Raw genomic sequence first — 16,218 nt, 5'->3', positions numbered from 1 at the left:
ATAGAGAACACTTACTCTCGAATGGAGCCCTACACGGCGCGAATCCGAATATAATCGGACTCCAATGAGGATACCACACCGGATGGGAAAAAAACATAAATAAGGACGAAAAAGAGAAAAGACAAAGGAAAACTAATACTCCCTCCGTCCCAAAAAGATTATCTAAATTTGAATTGAAACGAAATTTAAAAAATAAAGAAAGATTTTTGAAATGTGATCCAAAATAAGTCTTAGATATTCGTAAAATTATTTTTAAATATAAAAATGTGTTAATTTTTTTTAGACAAATTAATAAGAAAAATAAGATAATTTTTTTGGGACGGAGAGAGCAGTAAACAGAGAAAGAAAAGAACAATTAAAAAAGGAAGGTAGAAAAGGAAAGAACAATACACAAAAAAACAATAAATTCTTGCTCACCGAACACATCATTAAGGAACACAAAAAACCAGATATTTTGTTTCCTTTTAATCCATCAACCCCTCTTCTTGTCTTTACTCATTTATTCTATTTTCAGATTTTTATCACTCACCCAACTCTGAAAAATTCAATCTTTTTTCAGTCCTCAGCTTTACCTTTTAATGTAAGCATCAAGCCATCAAGAACTTATGTAATTCATTTCTAAATGCTGCTTTTTGTTCTTTTTATCCACTGTTTTGTGCTAAAGTTCATTTCTTTACTCTTTTGCAGGTGATTCCACTTCAAAAATATTATCTTGTTTCTTGGATTATGCCTAGATCTTAGTCTATTTCAAGGTCAGTGCACAATTTGCTTCCTTAACTTATAAAAATCAGAATTGTTGTCTCAGATTCACAAAAAAATTATGTTTTTGAATGATTCCTGTATATGGGGTTTACTTGTATTAGTTCATCAATAGCAAACATTTTGTGTTTTACTAAGAGTGTACTAAATGGTTCTGTTCAAAAGATGGATTTGGTAAGAAAGAGTTGATCTTTTAGCTTTTGTCCTACTAATAAAAATGAAAATTGACTTTTTAAGCCTCTAGATAGATACGGGTTCGGCTGAATCCAGTAAATTATTATGTTATTTGCTGGGATTTGTAGGATTTGTTCATTTTTTATGTTATTTGCTTTTCAGACGACAGGAAAATTCATTGGATTAGTCAGGGACAACTGTGGATTATATAGAACTTATAATTTCGTTTAGGCAAGACAGTGAATTTTGTGAGGTGAATGAGATAGCCAATGGATCGCTTTCAATTGGTTTTGCACCTTAGACCTTTCTGATTGATGACACGTCTTCTCTTCTGAGAGTGTTTCAATCAGTAAAGCAAGTACAGGTTTGCTGGAAAGAGACAAAACATCTTGTAGTGATGATGAAACAGATACTCAGTAAGCTTCCTAGGAAGCCGTCTTCTAAGTCAGCTGAAAATCGTGATGGAGGAATTTCGACATTTCCCTCAAACGCTTCAACTAGTTCTCCGTCTGGGAATGGAGATGGACTTCCCCTGGCTGTAAATAATGAGGTGAATGGAACAGTTTCCCTGTATGAGGCGTTGCCTAGTTTTAGAGATGTACCAAATTCTGATAAACAAAACTTGTTCATCAAAAAGCTGAATTTATGTTGTGTCTTGTTTGACTTTACTGAACCTATGAAAGATTTGAAGGAAAAAGACATCAAGCGACAGACCTTGGTGGAGCTAGTTGATTATGTTACTTCTGCAGATGGGAAATTCACGGAAACTGTCGTACAAGAAACAGTTAAAATGGTGTCGTTAAACTTATTCCGGTCTCGTGCTCCTCAACCTCATGAAAACAAACTATTGGAAGCTCTTATCCTGGAAGACGACGAACCCTTGATGGACCCCACATGGCCACACGTGCAAATTGTGTATGAGTTGCTTCTCCGGTTCGTGGCATCACCGGAGACGGATCCAAAATTGGCTAAGCGATACATTGATCACGCATTTGTTATCAAAATATTAGATCTCTTTGATTCCGACGATCCAAGAGAAAGGGAGTACTTAAAAACTGTACTGCACCGAATGTACGGAAAGTTCATGGTGCACCGCCCGTTCATAAGGAAATCAATCAACCACATATTTTACAGGTCTATTTTCGAAACTGAAAAGCATAATGGAATAGCGGAACTCTTAGAAATTTTGGGAAGTATAATTAATGGATTTGCTCTGCCATTGAAGGAAGAGCACAAATTGTTCCTCGTTCGAGCTCTTATTCCGCTTCATAAACCAAAGAGTATACAAATATATCATCAGCAGTTATCTTACTGCATAACACAATTTTTAGAAAAAGACTGCAAGCTTGCTGATACTGTTGTAAGAGGTTTGTTGAAATACTGGCCAATCACAAACAGTTCAAAAGAGGTAATGTTCTTAGGTGAACTCGAGGAGGTATTAGAAGCAACTCAGCCACAAGAATTCCAGCGTTTTATGGTTCCATTGTTTCGTCAAATGAGCCTTTGTTTGAGCAGCTCACACTTTCAGGTTTGTAATTTGATTGAACCTTGCTATGTTTGGTATTTGATTTTGAGCTGGATAGTCCTTGTTATAAATGCCTGCTATTCTTGATTAGTATTATCAAACTGAATAAATAACAAAAGTGAATAATTCCCTTATACTGAGAAATGACAAAAATGGCCCCTTATGTTTGAGGGTAGGTTCAAATTAGTCCATTTATATACCGAACAGTTTTGGTCCTTCGTTAGCCAAACTTTGTCCATTAGATTTGACAGGAACTCTGGGAAAAAAGAAAAAAGAGGATATTAATGGGAACTCATATTTAGATGTACAATTTTTTAAGTTTCTGCTATTTTTTATTTATTTCTGGAGTCTGGTACATCTTTTTGAGGTGTAATTTCTGTGTTTTTTTTTATATATTTTTCTCGTGTCTAGTGTAGTTTTTTGTGTTGCATATTTTAGGATTTGGTGGGACTTTTTTGGTAAGAATGGTTAAATCATTTCTTCCCATTATGTCCATCAAATCTGACAAACATAACTAATTAAGTATTTGATCATCGGTCTGTGCACGTGTGCATATATCTCCTGTTCTTTTTCATTATCTAAGTCTTGAATCTGTAGGTGGCTGAGAGGTCTTTACTCCTGTGGAACAATCATCATGTTGAGAACCTAATCAGACAAAATCGGGAAGTTATACTGCCAATAATCTTCCCTTCCTTGGAGAAGAATGCTAGAGGCCACTGGAATCATGCAGTAAAAAGTTTAACATTAAACGTTCGCAAAATTTTCTCCGATATCGATGCTGAACTCTTCGAAGGGTGCTTGCAGAAATTCGAAGAGGATCAGGCCCGGGAAGAAGAGACAAAAGTGAAACGTGAGACTACATGGAAAAGATTAGAAGAAATCGCTGCATTGAATGCTACAAGCAATGAGTTAGTGCTAGTTTCTTGAAGGATGGAACTGTACATATGCAATTGCATGATCAGAGAACCTTGAGATTTTTTAGTCTATAGCGCGTCTATAGCTGGATTTATTCGATAGGTGTATCCTCTTTGTTGGATTTACAAATGATTGAGAGAGAACGATTCTTCAGGTATTATGTTTATGATCTTTTTTGCTTCTAGTTTTGTTTTAGTTTGCTGATAAATCTCTGTATCGTGTATATGCACATTTGCAGCTTGGCCTGAAATGTTTCTGTAGATAATCTTCAAAAATCCAAATTAACGCAGACGAGGCAATGTTCAGCAACATAATTCTTCTGATTTCACACTGCTTTGGATGAGTTTCTTCCTAGTGCCTTACTTTTTTTTTTTTTTTTTTTTTTTGGGGGTGGGGGTGTGCTTCTTTAATTTTTGTAAATCGTAAAAGAAAACCTTTGGTGAGTGTTTATATGAATCAAGCCAGATAATATATATCTGGTGACTATTTATAGGGAAGTCTAGTTGCATGACATATAAGATGAAGGATTAGCTGTCCAAATAAAAAGATGAACTTTAGCTTTCATAAACAGTTTTGTTGTTGTAGTATCTGTTTAGGCATGTGAGTGCCAGCAAAGAAGATTTGTTAGTTCAATTATTATTCACACTATGCAAAGGGAAAAACTCAAATCTTGTGATAGAAAAAGTGAATGGACTTTTTCAGCTGATTAAGCTAAGCCTTGATGACTTCAATTTTTTTAAAAGGTTGTGACTTACCACAGTTCAATGACAAGCAATCTGGTATTGGATGGCAATGTTTGCATTTTATCTTTATTCTAAAATAACGGCGGGTCATTTTGTGTGCATCTCAATTAATTCACCGGATATCTGTCAAGGGCTAAAAGCTATGTACAATGAAGGGGATTCCACTGAATCCTACACAACTGTCAGGAGTTCGAATCCTACAATATCATCACTTCTTTGAGTCCTAATACTCAGTTGAGTCTACCTTATTTTAAGTTAACTATTTGAAAAGAAAAGCAGATGGATGAAAGAATGTCACATTATATTCTAAACATAAATAACTTTTCTTGTAGAGTGTCCTTGGGGCCTAAAAGGGTAGTGGACTAATGGCCATTTGCTTCAGGAGATTCAATGTTATTTTCTTAAAGTAAGCTGTCCATGTGACTGTCAACAGATCACAATTCACGCCAGACAACAGCACTCATATATCTGCTATAAATAATTCCACTACACTAATTATGAAAACAATTATCAGTTGGTTCGACCATTACATGTTTTATCAAGTGAAATTTTTATTAGTGGTGGAGTAATAAGTACTCATTAATTTTTAATGAGAGGTTTCAAACTCGAATGTTATGAAGTCGCTTTTGTTAAGGAGCGTTTATTTTCATGTGAAACTTTTCGGCACGAATCTAAATTTAATCAGTACGCAATACGGGTGCTGAACATGTTTGAAAAAATCAAAAGGCGTGAAATTCTTATAAAGTACTCCCTCCGTCTCATAATAAGTGTCAACTTAACTAAAAAAATTTGTTCCATAATAAGTTTCATCTTAGCCGATTTTTTTTGTCCCATAACAAGTGTATCTTAGGAAACCAAGACATAAATTGACTTATTTTTTTCAATTTTACCCTTAGACAATAAAGTAACATCTAAATGATGATTGGAAAAATCACACAGTAACTTGGTATTATTGGATTCCAAATGTCAAAAGGTTTACTTCTTTTGCATGCTCTAATCAAAAGGTAAAAATAATTTATTTTTATTATATAGGGGTAATTTGGTAAACTTCACATTGCATTATTAGTTTCTTAATATGCGTGTTTTTGGCTAAGGTAACACTTATTATGGGATGGAGGGAGTAAAATTGACCATTTTTTAAGATGAAAAAGAAGGATACTCCTTTCCTCTTACATTATTTCAAACTACTATTTTCGGGACATTTCTCTTTAACTACGATTTTTTAACTACTTTATTATTTTTATAGGTTAAAAATAAGATCAAAGTACTTTAACATTAAGGGCCTGTTTGGAAAGCCACCTGGTAATTGGAATTGGTGTAATTACTAGGGTAGTAATTACACAGCCTAGTAATTACACAGTAGTGTAATTACAACGACCTGTTTGTTTGTCATAACGTAATTACAGTGTAATTACAAGCGTGCTGTTTGGTTGCACAAGTGTAATTACACAGTCAGTTTAATTTGAAAATAAAATTTAATTATAAAAAATTTAAAATTAATATTTAAAAAATATTGCCTTTATAAAGGATATTAAATTAGTTATTTAATAACACATTGTTTCTTGAAAATATATTAATTAATAATCATATATTTGTAATTAATATTGTAACAAAAATAATTGATATATATTTTTCAAATTAATATTTAATTTTAATTAATTATAAAACTTAAAAGAAGACTTTTTTTGTGAGAACGTCATGGATTGGATGTTTGACAAAAAAATAATATTAATAAATATAATGCCATAACATTATTCAAATGTTTGACACAAAAAATCCATCAAATGTAAGTGAAAAATAAACAACATGCAATGTGAAAGCAAATAACTTAAAATTGAAAATATAACCTAAATTCAAATCCAAAAGAAAAAGTTCAACATAATACTCTTATGTCAAATTCCAACATTACATAAATAAGTTCCAACGTAACTTAAGTAAGTAATTCAAAAGAAAGGAAAATATAAGTCTATATCCCCATTCACAATGAAATTCTACTTTAATAACGTCACCAGTTATATGTCAAGTTTGTTAATAACTCATTCTTTCCAATATTAAGAGGTGTGGTTTCAAATATTAGAATAATAACACGGTTATGCTAAATGAATAAAATAAAAAAATAAAAAAAAATACGAGCAATTATATGAAATCACAAAAAGTAAAGGTTGGGAATGAAAAGAAAGAAAATGAAAAATAAATAATATAAAAAGAAAAATATATTTTAAAAAATAAAAATAATAAAAAAGTAAAAATAAAAAAGAAATAAAAAAATATTAAAAATCAAAAAAATTAAAATAATAGAAATAAAATAAATTAAAAATAAAAATAAATTAAAGTAAAAAAATAAACAAACTAAAAAGTAACCCTGTAATTACACCCAATTCTCAGCCCCCCCTTGAGAATTGGAGAGTGTAATTACACCCTGTCAATTACACCCAATTCCCACCTAACTGTGTAATTACTTGGTCAAACAAACAGGCCAAACTGTATAATTACACCCAATTACACCCAATTCCAATTACCTGGGTGGCTTTCCAAACAGGCCCTAAAAGATTCAAGAAAAGATAGGAGTAACATTAAGACAACCGCCAAATATTAGCCACTCAATCACCTAATAATATGCTCAATTTTCTATACACCGACGCACTGATCAGCTGTGTCACGCGACCCCACAATTTGTTCAACTTTTTTATTAATAAATCAGTTTTAACTTGATAAGTTACAAATTAAAGTAAAAAATCTTTTACTTAATTAAGGTTAAGTGGAAAAAAAAATTATATATGCAATTATATATTTATATGAAAATATATTTGTTGTTTTCATTTATTATTGGGTGCGAGTTTTTCTATGGAGTAATTAACTACAGTTTTTTTTTATTCGGGCATTAAAAAATACAGGTATATGTTGGTTATTAGCTAATTACAAATATTCTTTTAGTTATGTGATATATTTCGCAAGAAATCCTTACATTAAGACGTTGGCGACTCGAAAATAACGAAAAAAAAAAAATTGATCTCTTGCAATTATAATTTAAATAGAAAAAATAATCCTACAATTCCTGTATCTTGTTTACACTTCTCTTGTGTTTTTTTATTACTTATCTCTTGAGAGAGAGAGAAAAAAGTCATTTACAGAAATGACATTTTTTTAATAACTCTATAATTAAATCTGACTAAAAAACGAGAAACATGTCTCGTTCATTTACTTGCTCATGAACTTACCGCTCCGCCAGAAACAAAGAGGAAAGGCCGACAATTACATGAGGGGTTACTCCTTGCATAACATATATAGTTATAAACTAACTAACAGCCCGTTTGGATTGGCTTATAAGTTGCTTATAAGCTGTTTCAGCTTTTTTGAGTGTTTGACTGTCCAGCTTAAAATTATTTTGTGCTTAAAATAAGTTCAAAAAAATAATTGGGCTCATTTGACTTAGCTTATCTAAAGCAGCTTATAAGCTGAAAACAGCTTATAAGCCAAAAATAAATAAATTAGAATACCCAACTTATGTTTTTTAGCTTATAAGTTGTTTGCAGCTTATAAGCATAAGCCCATTCAAACAAGCTCTAAATGACTAACTTCTATTGTAACACCAGCTAAACTGATTATCTTAATTCCCTTATGTGAAAAAAATAATAATTCCTTAGATACTTATAATTTGAATAACACTTTTTTTTTTAAAAATGTTTATATTAATTTCAATAATTTTCTTTTTGTTTACAAGAGGGGTTACTCCTTACATTACATATATAGTTATAAACTGACTAAATTCTATTATAAAGCTAGCTAAACTGATTGTCTTAATTCCCTTAAGTGAAAAAAAATTCCTTAAATACTAATAATTTGAATAGATTTTTTTTTAAATATTTATATTAATTTCACTATTTTTTTTTTTTTTTGGGTAAGAAGGATCTTATAATTTAAAATATCATTCAAATAGGACATACAAAATCACATCCCTCAACCGCCCAAACACTGTTCGAAAGGCCAAAAACAAAAATACATTTAAAAAAAAAAAACAGCTCTTCTTCATTTATCAATGGACTATGATTGATTATCATTTGAAAACCAAAAAAGAAAGAATCTTTTTAACCCCTTTCTCTCTAATTCAATCAAGTTACTAATACCTTTTCCTTAATCACAATCCATCTCCTTAAACCCCCTTAATTCTCCTCTTTCTTTCAATGTAATAATACAAATTCAAACAATGGAACCATTTTCATCCTCATTTTATTAGTTCTCAAAACAAACACACAAAAAATGCCAAGTGTAGCTGTGAAATTATACAGTGTTTTCTTCAAATTCATGTTAAAACATCGTTTACAAAACCGAATTCAAATTGACCACAATACTAATACTAATAATAATAATAACGGGTCATTTGGTGTTACATCTCGGCCCAATGAAGAATCAATTGTTTCCCCAAATCCATTATTCATTGATGGTGTTGCCACAAAAGACTTACACGTCGATCCCGGGTCATCCGTTTCCATTCGGATCTTCCTCCCCGAAACCTGCCTAAATTCCCCCGATTCCGATTCAAAATCGAATTCTAGGGTTAGGGTTTCGACCCGACCCGGATCCGACCCGAATCAGGGTTTCCCACGTCGAAACAGTTATGGGTGTTATACTACTGATAATGTGATTGAGAAAGAGAAGAATAATGGTGGGTTTAATAATCATAGGAGAAGTAGTGTTGGTTGTAGTAATGGTGCTGATGATGATGATTTCGGGTTATCGAAAAAACCCGATCAGAATGGGGTTTTATATCGAGGGTATTCGCCAGGTGGCGGTAAAAAAGGGGTTTTAAGGAAATTGCCTGTTATGTTGCAGTTTCATGGTGGAGGTTTTGTGAGTGGGAGTAATGATTCGGTTGCGAATGATTTGTTTTGTAGAAGGATATCGAAACTATGTGATGTTATCGTTTTAGCTGTGGGGTATAGGTTAGCGCCTGAGGATCGGTATCCAGCTGCGTTTGAGGATGGATTAAAGGTGCTACATTGGTTAGCGAAACAGGCGAATTTAGCTGAGTGTAGTAAGTCGGTTGGGGTGAGGGGGAAGCAGGGTGGCGGAGGGACGGAGTTGAGGAAATCGTCTGATGCTTACGGACATATAGCTGATGCGTTTGGAGCATCGTTGGTGGAGCCTTGGTTAGCTGCTCATGGAGATCCATCGAGGTTAGATATTGTCTAATTATGTCGTTCATTTTAAAGCGTTATTTCTACTTTTCATTGACAAGTTTTAGATCAAGATTTTATGATGATTGGTTTGATGGAATCGAGTATTAAGCTGAAATGTGGTCGTAAATGTAACTTGTGATGTATGAAATACTGTTGTGGAGTTAATAACATATCTATTCTAAATTAGAATAATGAAATGGGATTCTTTAGGTTTGAGTTTAACAGCTCTAAAACTGGTGGGATGGATCAAAGAATACATTTTTACAGATGTTTAGTTTAGGTTTGTGCTGCCAAATAATACTTTTATACGGTTGCTTAGTTTTGGGCATTTCTTTGAGAAAGGCAAGTGTATTTCTGACCAAACAATGCGTTTATTCAAAGGGGAAGGCAAATGCTCTCCTCCCGTTGCATATGCTTTTCACCTTGTGTTCTGCATTTCTCTTAGTCTCTCTTGCTATCAACGATTATTTTTTCTTTGGTTTTTTCTGGTCTTCATTTCATTGTTATTCTCCAATTTTACAGGCTGATTGTTCAAAAATAGAAAATGACTTTCATAATTTGAATTATGAGCACCACTGATAATAACAATAATATATGAAATTACATGGAACAAATTCCTTTTTATGCTGATAATCGGAAAATAAAAATTAAGTTTGAAATTAAAAATATCTTTCTGAGCTTGTTGAAGTTATATTTCAAAGAATATCAATTTGAATTGTTGGATCACCCATTGATTCATCATCAATTTCTTTAGAAAATGTTGGGATATAGTAAAATAGCATCATTGATACACAATTGGTCTCATGATACAGGTGTAAACTAGAATTGGAGAAGTGTTACGGCCAAGTTATTGGGGATTTGATAATTATTACAATGGATGAAGTATTGTATATTTACATTTAAATTCCCCATTCTTAATAATGGGTGTGCAGAATGATTTTTTTTTTTTTTTTTTTTTTGAGAATGAAAATTTTAAGTAAGTGTGCAGAATGATTTCTTTTTTATGGTTCGAAGACTCTTATCTGAGGGTGATTCATTATTTCCCATTTTTCATCATTTTTAAGGAAACATAGAGCAGACCACTATTGATAGTAGTAAACAAGGAATGGTTAATGGGCTTCCATGAAGTGAAAATCAAGAGCCTCTGGTTATAATCTGACATATTAGTTTGCTTACAATACTGTGATCATGTTGAAACAAAGGCAATGATGGTATTTCGATATTTTGAAGGCATATAGTGGTTACACATAAATTTGACAAAAAAGTATCTCTTCCTTATAGGATAGTGTGTTGGATACACCATTGAATTAGAGAGATGTTGGATTGTAACCTCTGTCGTTTTGCTATTATGTATGTTGTTAGCTTACTTCTAAGGGCTTCATCTGAATCTTGCTTGGATAAGACAATATTTATAGATGGGTTAGATCATTTTGATAAATATTGTCCGGAGTAGCTTGCCAACCCATTTTATGTCCATTTCTCCATTCCAGCTTTGATGGAGAGATGACTTGATAAAATAAAGAGAATTTCTTTTGGAAAGATCGAGATAATAAACCGTATTATTACTTGATTAAAATGGAACGAGTATCGAAAGAAAGCGGGGAAAATTTGCTCCAAGTTGATGAATGGATTGTATCATGTACAATGAACTGCATTGCTATCCTCGTGATTGTCTTCTTATCATCTCCAGTCACATTTAGGGCTAGTTTGGTGTTTAATATATTTTTTGATGTTGGTAAGTCATGGTTTATAATCATGTGCCTTTCATCAGCCAAAACATCTATTACCTAACAAAAATTGACTTTCCAAATGGTTGTGGAGAATTAGCAAAGGAGAAGAAGGAATTTAGAGAGATGTTATTGTGGTTAGAGATGCATGGAAGGTTTATGGTGTTCAAAGCAATTTAGCTTATCCTTCTTAGCAGGAGGACAGAAGCTAATGAGAAGTAATTTAGCAATATGTGAGGATATCTCAAATTCAGGACAACATTTTGAGAGGAGCAAGAGAGGAGGAAAAGCATGTGTTAATAGTTCCTTTTGTGCGAAGCTGCCAAAGAATCAACAAATTGCCAATTGTATTACGTAATTGCAAACTAGCACGGTGCTATAGAATATGCTTTTGTGTCTCTATGGAGTAAAATAGGTTATGCCTCAACGTTTATTTTTGTGGGGCAACGAAATTTAATAATTTCCAGGCCACTATGCTGTTGAGATGTGAATACAAGACCAATAACACTTGCTAATGCTTTACCAAAATAAAGTCAAATGAAGAAACCCTTCTTTTCCTTCCGTTCTTTCGAATATAAGTAATAACTCACTAGTTCTTTTGTTCTTTTGATATGTTCATCCAGGTGTGTCCTCCTAGGAGTGAGTTGTGGGGGAAATATAGCTGATTATGTGGCTCGGAAAGCTGTAGAGGCAGGTAAGCTTTTGGATCCAGTGAAAGTGGTGGCACAGGTTTTAATGTATCCTTTTTTCATTGGAAGTGTTCCAACACATTCCGAGATTAAGCTAGCAAATTCCTATTTCTATGACAAGGGCTTGTGCACTCTTGCATGGAAATTATTTTTACCTGAAGGGGAGTTTGACTTGGACCATCCTGCTGCTAACCCTCTTACCCCTAATAGAGGACCTCCGTTAAAACGAATGCCCCCAACACTGACAATTTTAGCAGAACACGACTGGATGAGAGACCGGGCCATTGCTTATTCCGAAGAACTACGGAAGGTAAACGTTGATGCTCCTGTTCTCGAGTACAAGGATGCAGTTCATGAGTTTGCAACTCTTGAAATGCTTCTTAAGACCCCTCAAGCTCAGGCCTGTGCCGAGGACATTGCCATTTGGGTTAAGAAATATATTTCGCTTCGAGGTCATGAGTTCTCATATTGAGTCAGATAGATGGTCCTGTATAGAAGCATGTAATTCTTTCCTCCTCGTTGTGTTCCTTTTGTAATATAGATGACTTGCCGGAAAATAGAATTTTAGTTGAGTTTGAGCCACGTATTCCTCCCACGCGAGTTTAATTATGCTTGTTTGACATCGTTGTCAGCAATTTTTCCTGTATTGAGATGTACCTCTGCCATAAGAGATCAAGGAATGAAATGCTCCTCTTTATTTCTTACCTTTTTTTCTTTTATCGGGTTCTTCCTCTCGACACGAATTTAGGTTGATGTAAAAAATTTGTTCCGTGATTTTGTGATATCGGGTAGTCTTAGTTGTTAAGGAATTGGAGATGATTCTGAATGCAGAACTGAACTCAACATTATAAGTTTTTGTTGTTTTTTCATATTCAAAGGATAGCCTGCGATGAATTTTCTACTATAATAGAAGCACCGGTTGGTGCTCCTTTCGTCGTCCGTTGTGACCCCCCATAAAAAAAAATAAAAAATTGCGGGCCTCATATTAAATAACATTCAGTATTAAAAAAAAAATTATGGGTCCCATATTAAACAATATTCAGTATTAAAAAAAATTGGAATCCACCACATCCAAACTCACGGGAAAAAAAGTGAACCCCATATTAACAAAATCAAGCAATATTGAAAAAAAAAAAATGAATCCCATATTTAAAAAACAAACAATGTTAAAAAAAAATGTGGGCCCCATATTAAACACGATGCGTATTCGTAGCAAACACTAATATAATAAAGTTTTAAATACGGACCACAAACTACAATGTTATATTAATCGTGTTTTGAACATAGTATCCCATATTGACAAAATCAAGCAATATAAAAAAAAAATGAATCCCATATTAAAAAAATAAACAATGTCAAAAAAAAAAGTGCAGACTTTGTATTCTTAGTAAACACTAATATAATAAAGTTTTAGATACGGAACACAAATTACAATGTTATATCAATCGTGTTTTGAACATATAATATATATAAAAAAGAAAATTGGGTCTCATATTAAACAGGCCCATAAAAAAAAAATTGTAAAAAAAAATTGTGGACCCCATATATATTGACTCCATACTAAACAACATCAAGCAATATATATATAAAAAAAAAAGTCGAACCCACCATCTCCAAACTCACGATAAAAAAGTGGACCCCATATTAACAAAATCAAGCAATATCCAAAAAACAAAAGTGAACCCCATATTAAAAAAAAAAATATGTCAAAAAAGACTTTGTATTCGTAGTAAACACTAATATAATAAAGTTTTAGATACGGAGTACAAACTACAATGTTATATTAATCGTGTTTTGAACATAATATGTATATATATATATATATATATATATATATATATATATATGCATAAAAATAATGCAAATTAATAATGTCAAAAAAAAAAAAGTGCACCCCATATTAAAAAATCAAACAATATTCATGTAATTTCCAAAGTATCTCATTAAGTCAATAATGATGGGTTCATTACTGCGTGCGTATCAATCCATTAGTGGGAGCAAATGAAATTATTGTACAATAACATACTTAAAATACTTATATATTAAAATAAGATAGAATTTAATTACTTTTTCATTTTTTCCTTACTCTAATAAATGTGAAAATAATTGTGGGCCCCATATTAAACACCATGCGTATTTGTAGCAAACACTAATATAATAAAGTTTTAAATACAGAGCACAAACTATAATGTTATATTAATCGTGTTTTGAACATAGTATCCCATATTGACAAAATCAAACAATGTATATATAAAAAAAAGGTGAATCCCATATTTAAAAAATAAACAATGTCAAAAAAAAAGTGCAGACTTTGTATTCTTAGCAAACACTAATATAATAAAGTTTTAGATACGGAACACAAATTACAATGTTATATCAATCATGTTTTGAACATAGTGTATATATATATATATATATATATATATATATATATATATATAATGCAAACTAATAATGTCCAAAAGGGTGGGCCGCATACTAAACGACACCAAACAATATATAAATAAAAATAAAAAAGAAGAAACTATATAAAGCATGGGTTTAGACCCATGCTTCATCGTCCGTTGTCCCTTTGAAAAAAAAAAAGATGGGCTCTATACTAAATAACACCAAGCAATAAAAAAAGGAAGAAAAAAAAGTGAAACTGACCACATCCAAACTCACGGGAAAAAAAAAGTGGACCCCATATTAACAGAATCAAGCAATATTAAAAAAAAAAATGTGAATCCCATATTAATAAAACAAACAATGTTAAAAAAACAAATGCTTAGAAAATCAAACAATTAAATCAATAATTATGGACTCTTTAGAATAAGGAAAAAATCAATTTCTACTTTGTTTCGTTTTAAACATGTAAAATTAATTTAATAATTTGAATTAGAATTATCTAAATCAAAATTTGATAAAAAATAATAAGTATTTTACACCGTTAAATTAATCGAATTAAAATTAAAAGTATCAACTGATGCTTAAATATTGCTATTGTTTTATCTCAAAGAGAGGAAAATAGTTTCTTTTTAAACAAGTCTTCTCTTTTAAAAAGTATTAATAAATTTTCGTAGCAAACACGAATAAAATAAAGTTCTAGATACGGAGCACAAACTACAATTTTATATTAATCGTATTTTGAACATAGTATATATATATATATATATATATATATATATATATATATATATATATATATATATTATCATTATCTAAACACAACTACATATACATAGATATACTATAATCCGAAGTGTTGGGCCCGTGCGCAGCACGGGCATAGGCCATCTAGTTAAATGAAGAAACATGATCAATAAGCATTCATACAGTCGATGACTAATTCAAATTTATTACAAAACAAAACAACCATCAAAGAAATACAACGAAATAAATATTATGTACCAAAGAATTGTTGTTTCATCTTTTCAAATCATCATGTAAATAATAATAGAGCTAAAAGAGGCAAAAGTTGAAAAACAAGTTACCTCAACTTGAATATGACTTCCAAATTTCAGCTTCAGGTTGTCGGGGACATCAACAAAAAAAAATGTCAAACCCAGGTATACGTTCATGATGAGTTGGTTCATAATCTGGAGAATCAAGATCGTAATCTAGACGAAAAGGGCCCTATATATTTCAAAAATAATAATAAAAAAAATGATACAATAAGTAGCACGCGCATGGCGTACATATAAATAAGTAATTAAAATTACCCCATTATAATAAATATGTCTTACATCACGAAAACAAATACGATTAATCCAGGAGTAGACACGGTCTATTTGGTCTGCATGACCAGTGATGTTATAGGTTCTAGGTTGAGTAGTAGGAACAAGTTTGGCTCCACCAGAGATGTGTTCAATAAACTTCAACGTCTCTGGATTAAAAAGGAACGTATCTAGAGTTATCTTCTTCATTAAGCCTTTGCCTTTCTTTTGTACCTCCATGGTAGAATAAGAACAAACTGATACTTTGATGGGAAATTTGGCTGAATTGGTCGGTCAGAATTTTTGTAAATGTAAGACCTTTTCACACTTAAGTGTATATAAGTTAAATTCTTATTCAGATTACCATATCAAGCTTGCTATAAAGAGTAAATTGTTGTTGTAGATCAGCTATTCGTATGCAGGTGGTCTCAGATATCATCACATTTACCAGGCCGGACTGACAATCCAAATTCAACATGCAGCATATGTTTTTGTAGTTATTCATTTACCACAAAACAAAAAAAAAAATTGAACCAAAACTTGAGGACTTGAATTTGATAAATTTTTACCATGTTCATGAGGTTAAAGGATATTGGTGATGAGAGATTAATGTTTTTGTGCCCCAAGCTTTGTTTTATTGCGAATGAAAGATTGATATTTTAAATTTTAATATGAAAGTGCAACATGTTTTCATTCGTTAGTGCTGATGGTGATGTAATTAGCAATCATATTGGTTTGTTAAAACTGCACAACTAATGGTCGAACAAAGAAAAGTAGGTCATATATAGTGCCCGCAAATCCGTGTGGAAGGGCT

General features: G+C 32.1%; 2 protein-coding genes across 3 annotated transcripts; both read left to right on the top strand.

The window, feature by feature from the left end:
• The first annotated feature begins 353 nt into the window (after positions 1-353).
• Positions 354-3,701, top strand: LOC132617104 (serine/threonine protein phosphatase 2A 57 kDa regulatory subunit B' theta isoform-like). Of its 2 annotated transcripts, XR_009573580.1 has the most exons (5): positions 354-580; positions 688-752; positions 1,096-2,461; positions 3,056-3,527; positions 3,612-3,701. XR_009573580.1 is itself a non-coding variant. In XM_060332000.1 (4 exons), the coding sequence occupies exons 3-4, from the start codon at positions 1,331-1,333 to the stop codon at positions 3,383-3,385; spliced, it is 1,461 nt and encodes a 486-aa protein (XP_060187983.1). In that variant the 5' UTR covers positions 354-580; positions 688-752; positions 1,096-1,330; the 3' UTR covers positions 3,386-3,701. The 2 variants fall into 2 exon arrangements, 1 of the variants encoding a protein (XP_060187983.1); XM_060332000.1 differs by having other exon boundaries at positions 3,056-3,701.
• Positions 3,702-8,115: 4,414 nt separating this feature from the next.
• On the top strand, positions 8,116-12,413 carry LOC132617342 (probable carboxylesterase 16). Its single transcript, XM_060332334.1, has 2 exons — positions 8,116-9,290; positions 11,644-12,413. Exons 1-2 carry the CDS (start codon positions 8,374-8,376, stop codon positions 12,179-12,181), a joined length of 1,455 nt encoding a protein of 484 aa, XP_060188317.1. The 5' UTR covers positions 8,116-8,373; the 3' UTR covers positions 12,182-12,413.
• The last annotated feature ends 3,805 nt before the right edge of the window (positions 12,414-16,218 follow it).

Source organism: Lycium barbarum, chromosome 11 (assembly GCF_019175385.1).
Source record: "Lycium barbarum isolate Lr01 chromosome 11, ASM1917538v2, whole genome shotgun sequence".
Taxonomy (NCBI): Eukaryota; Viridiplantae; Streptophyta; class Magnoliopsida; order Solanales; family Solanaceae; genus Lycium; species Lycium barbarum.
This window is presented reverse-complemented; position numbering and strand designations above follow the sequence as displayed.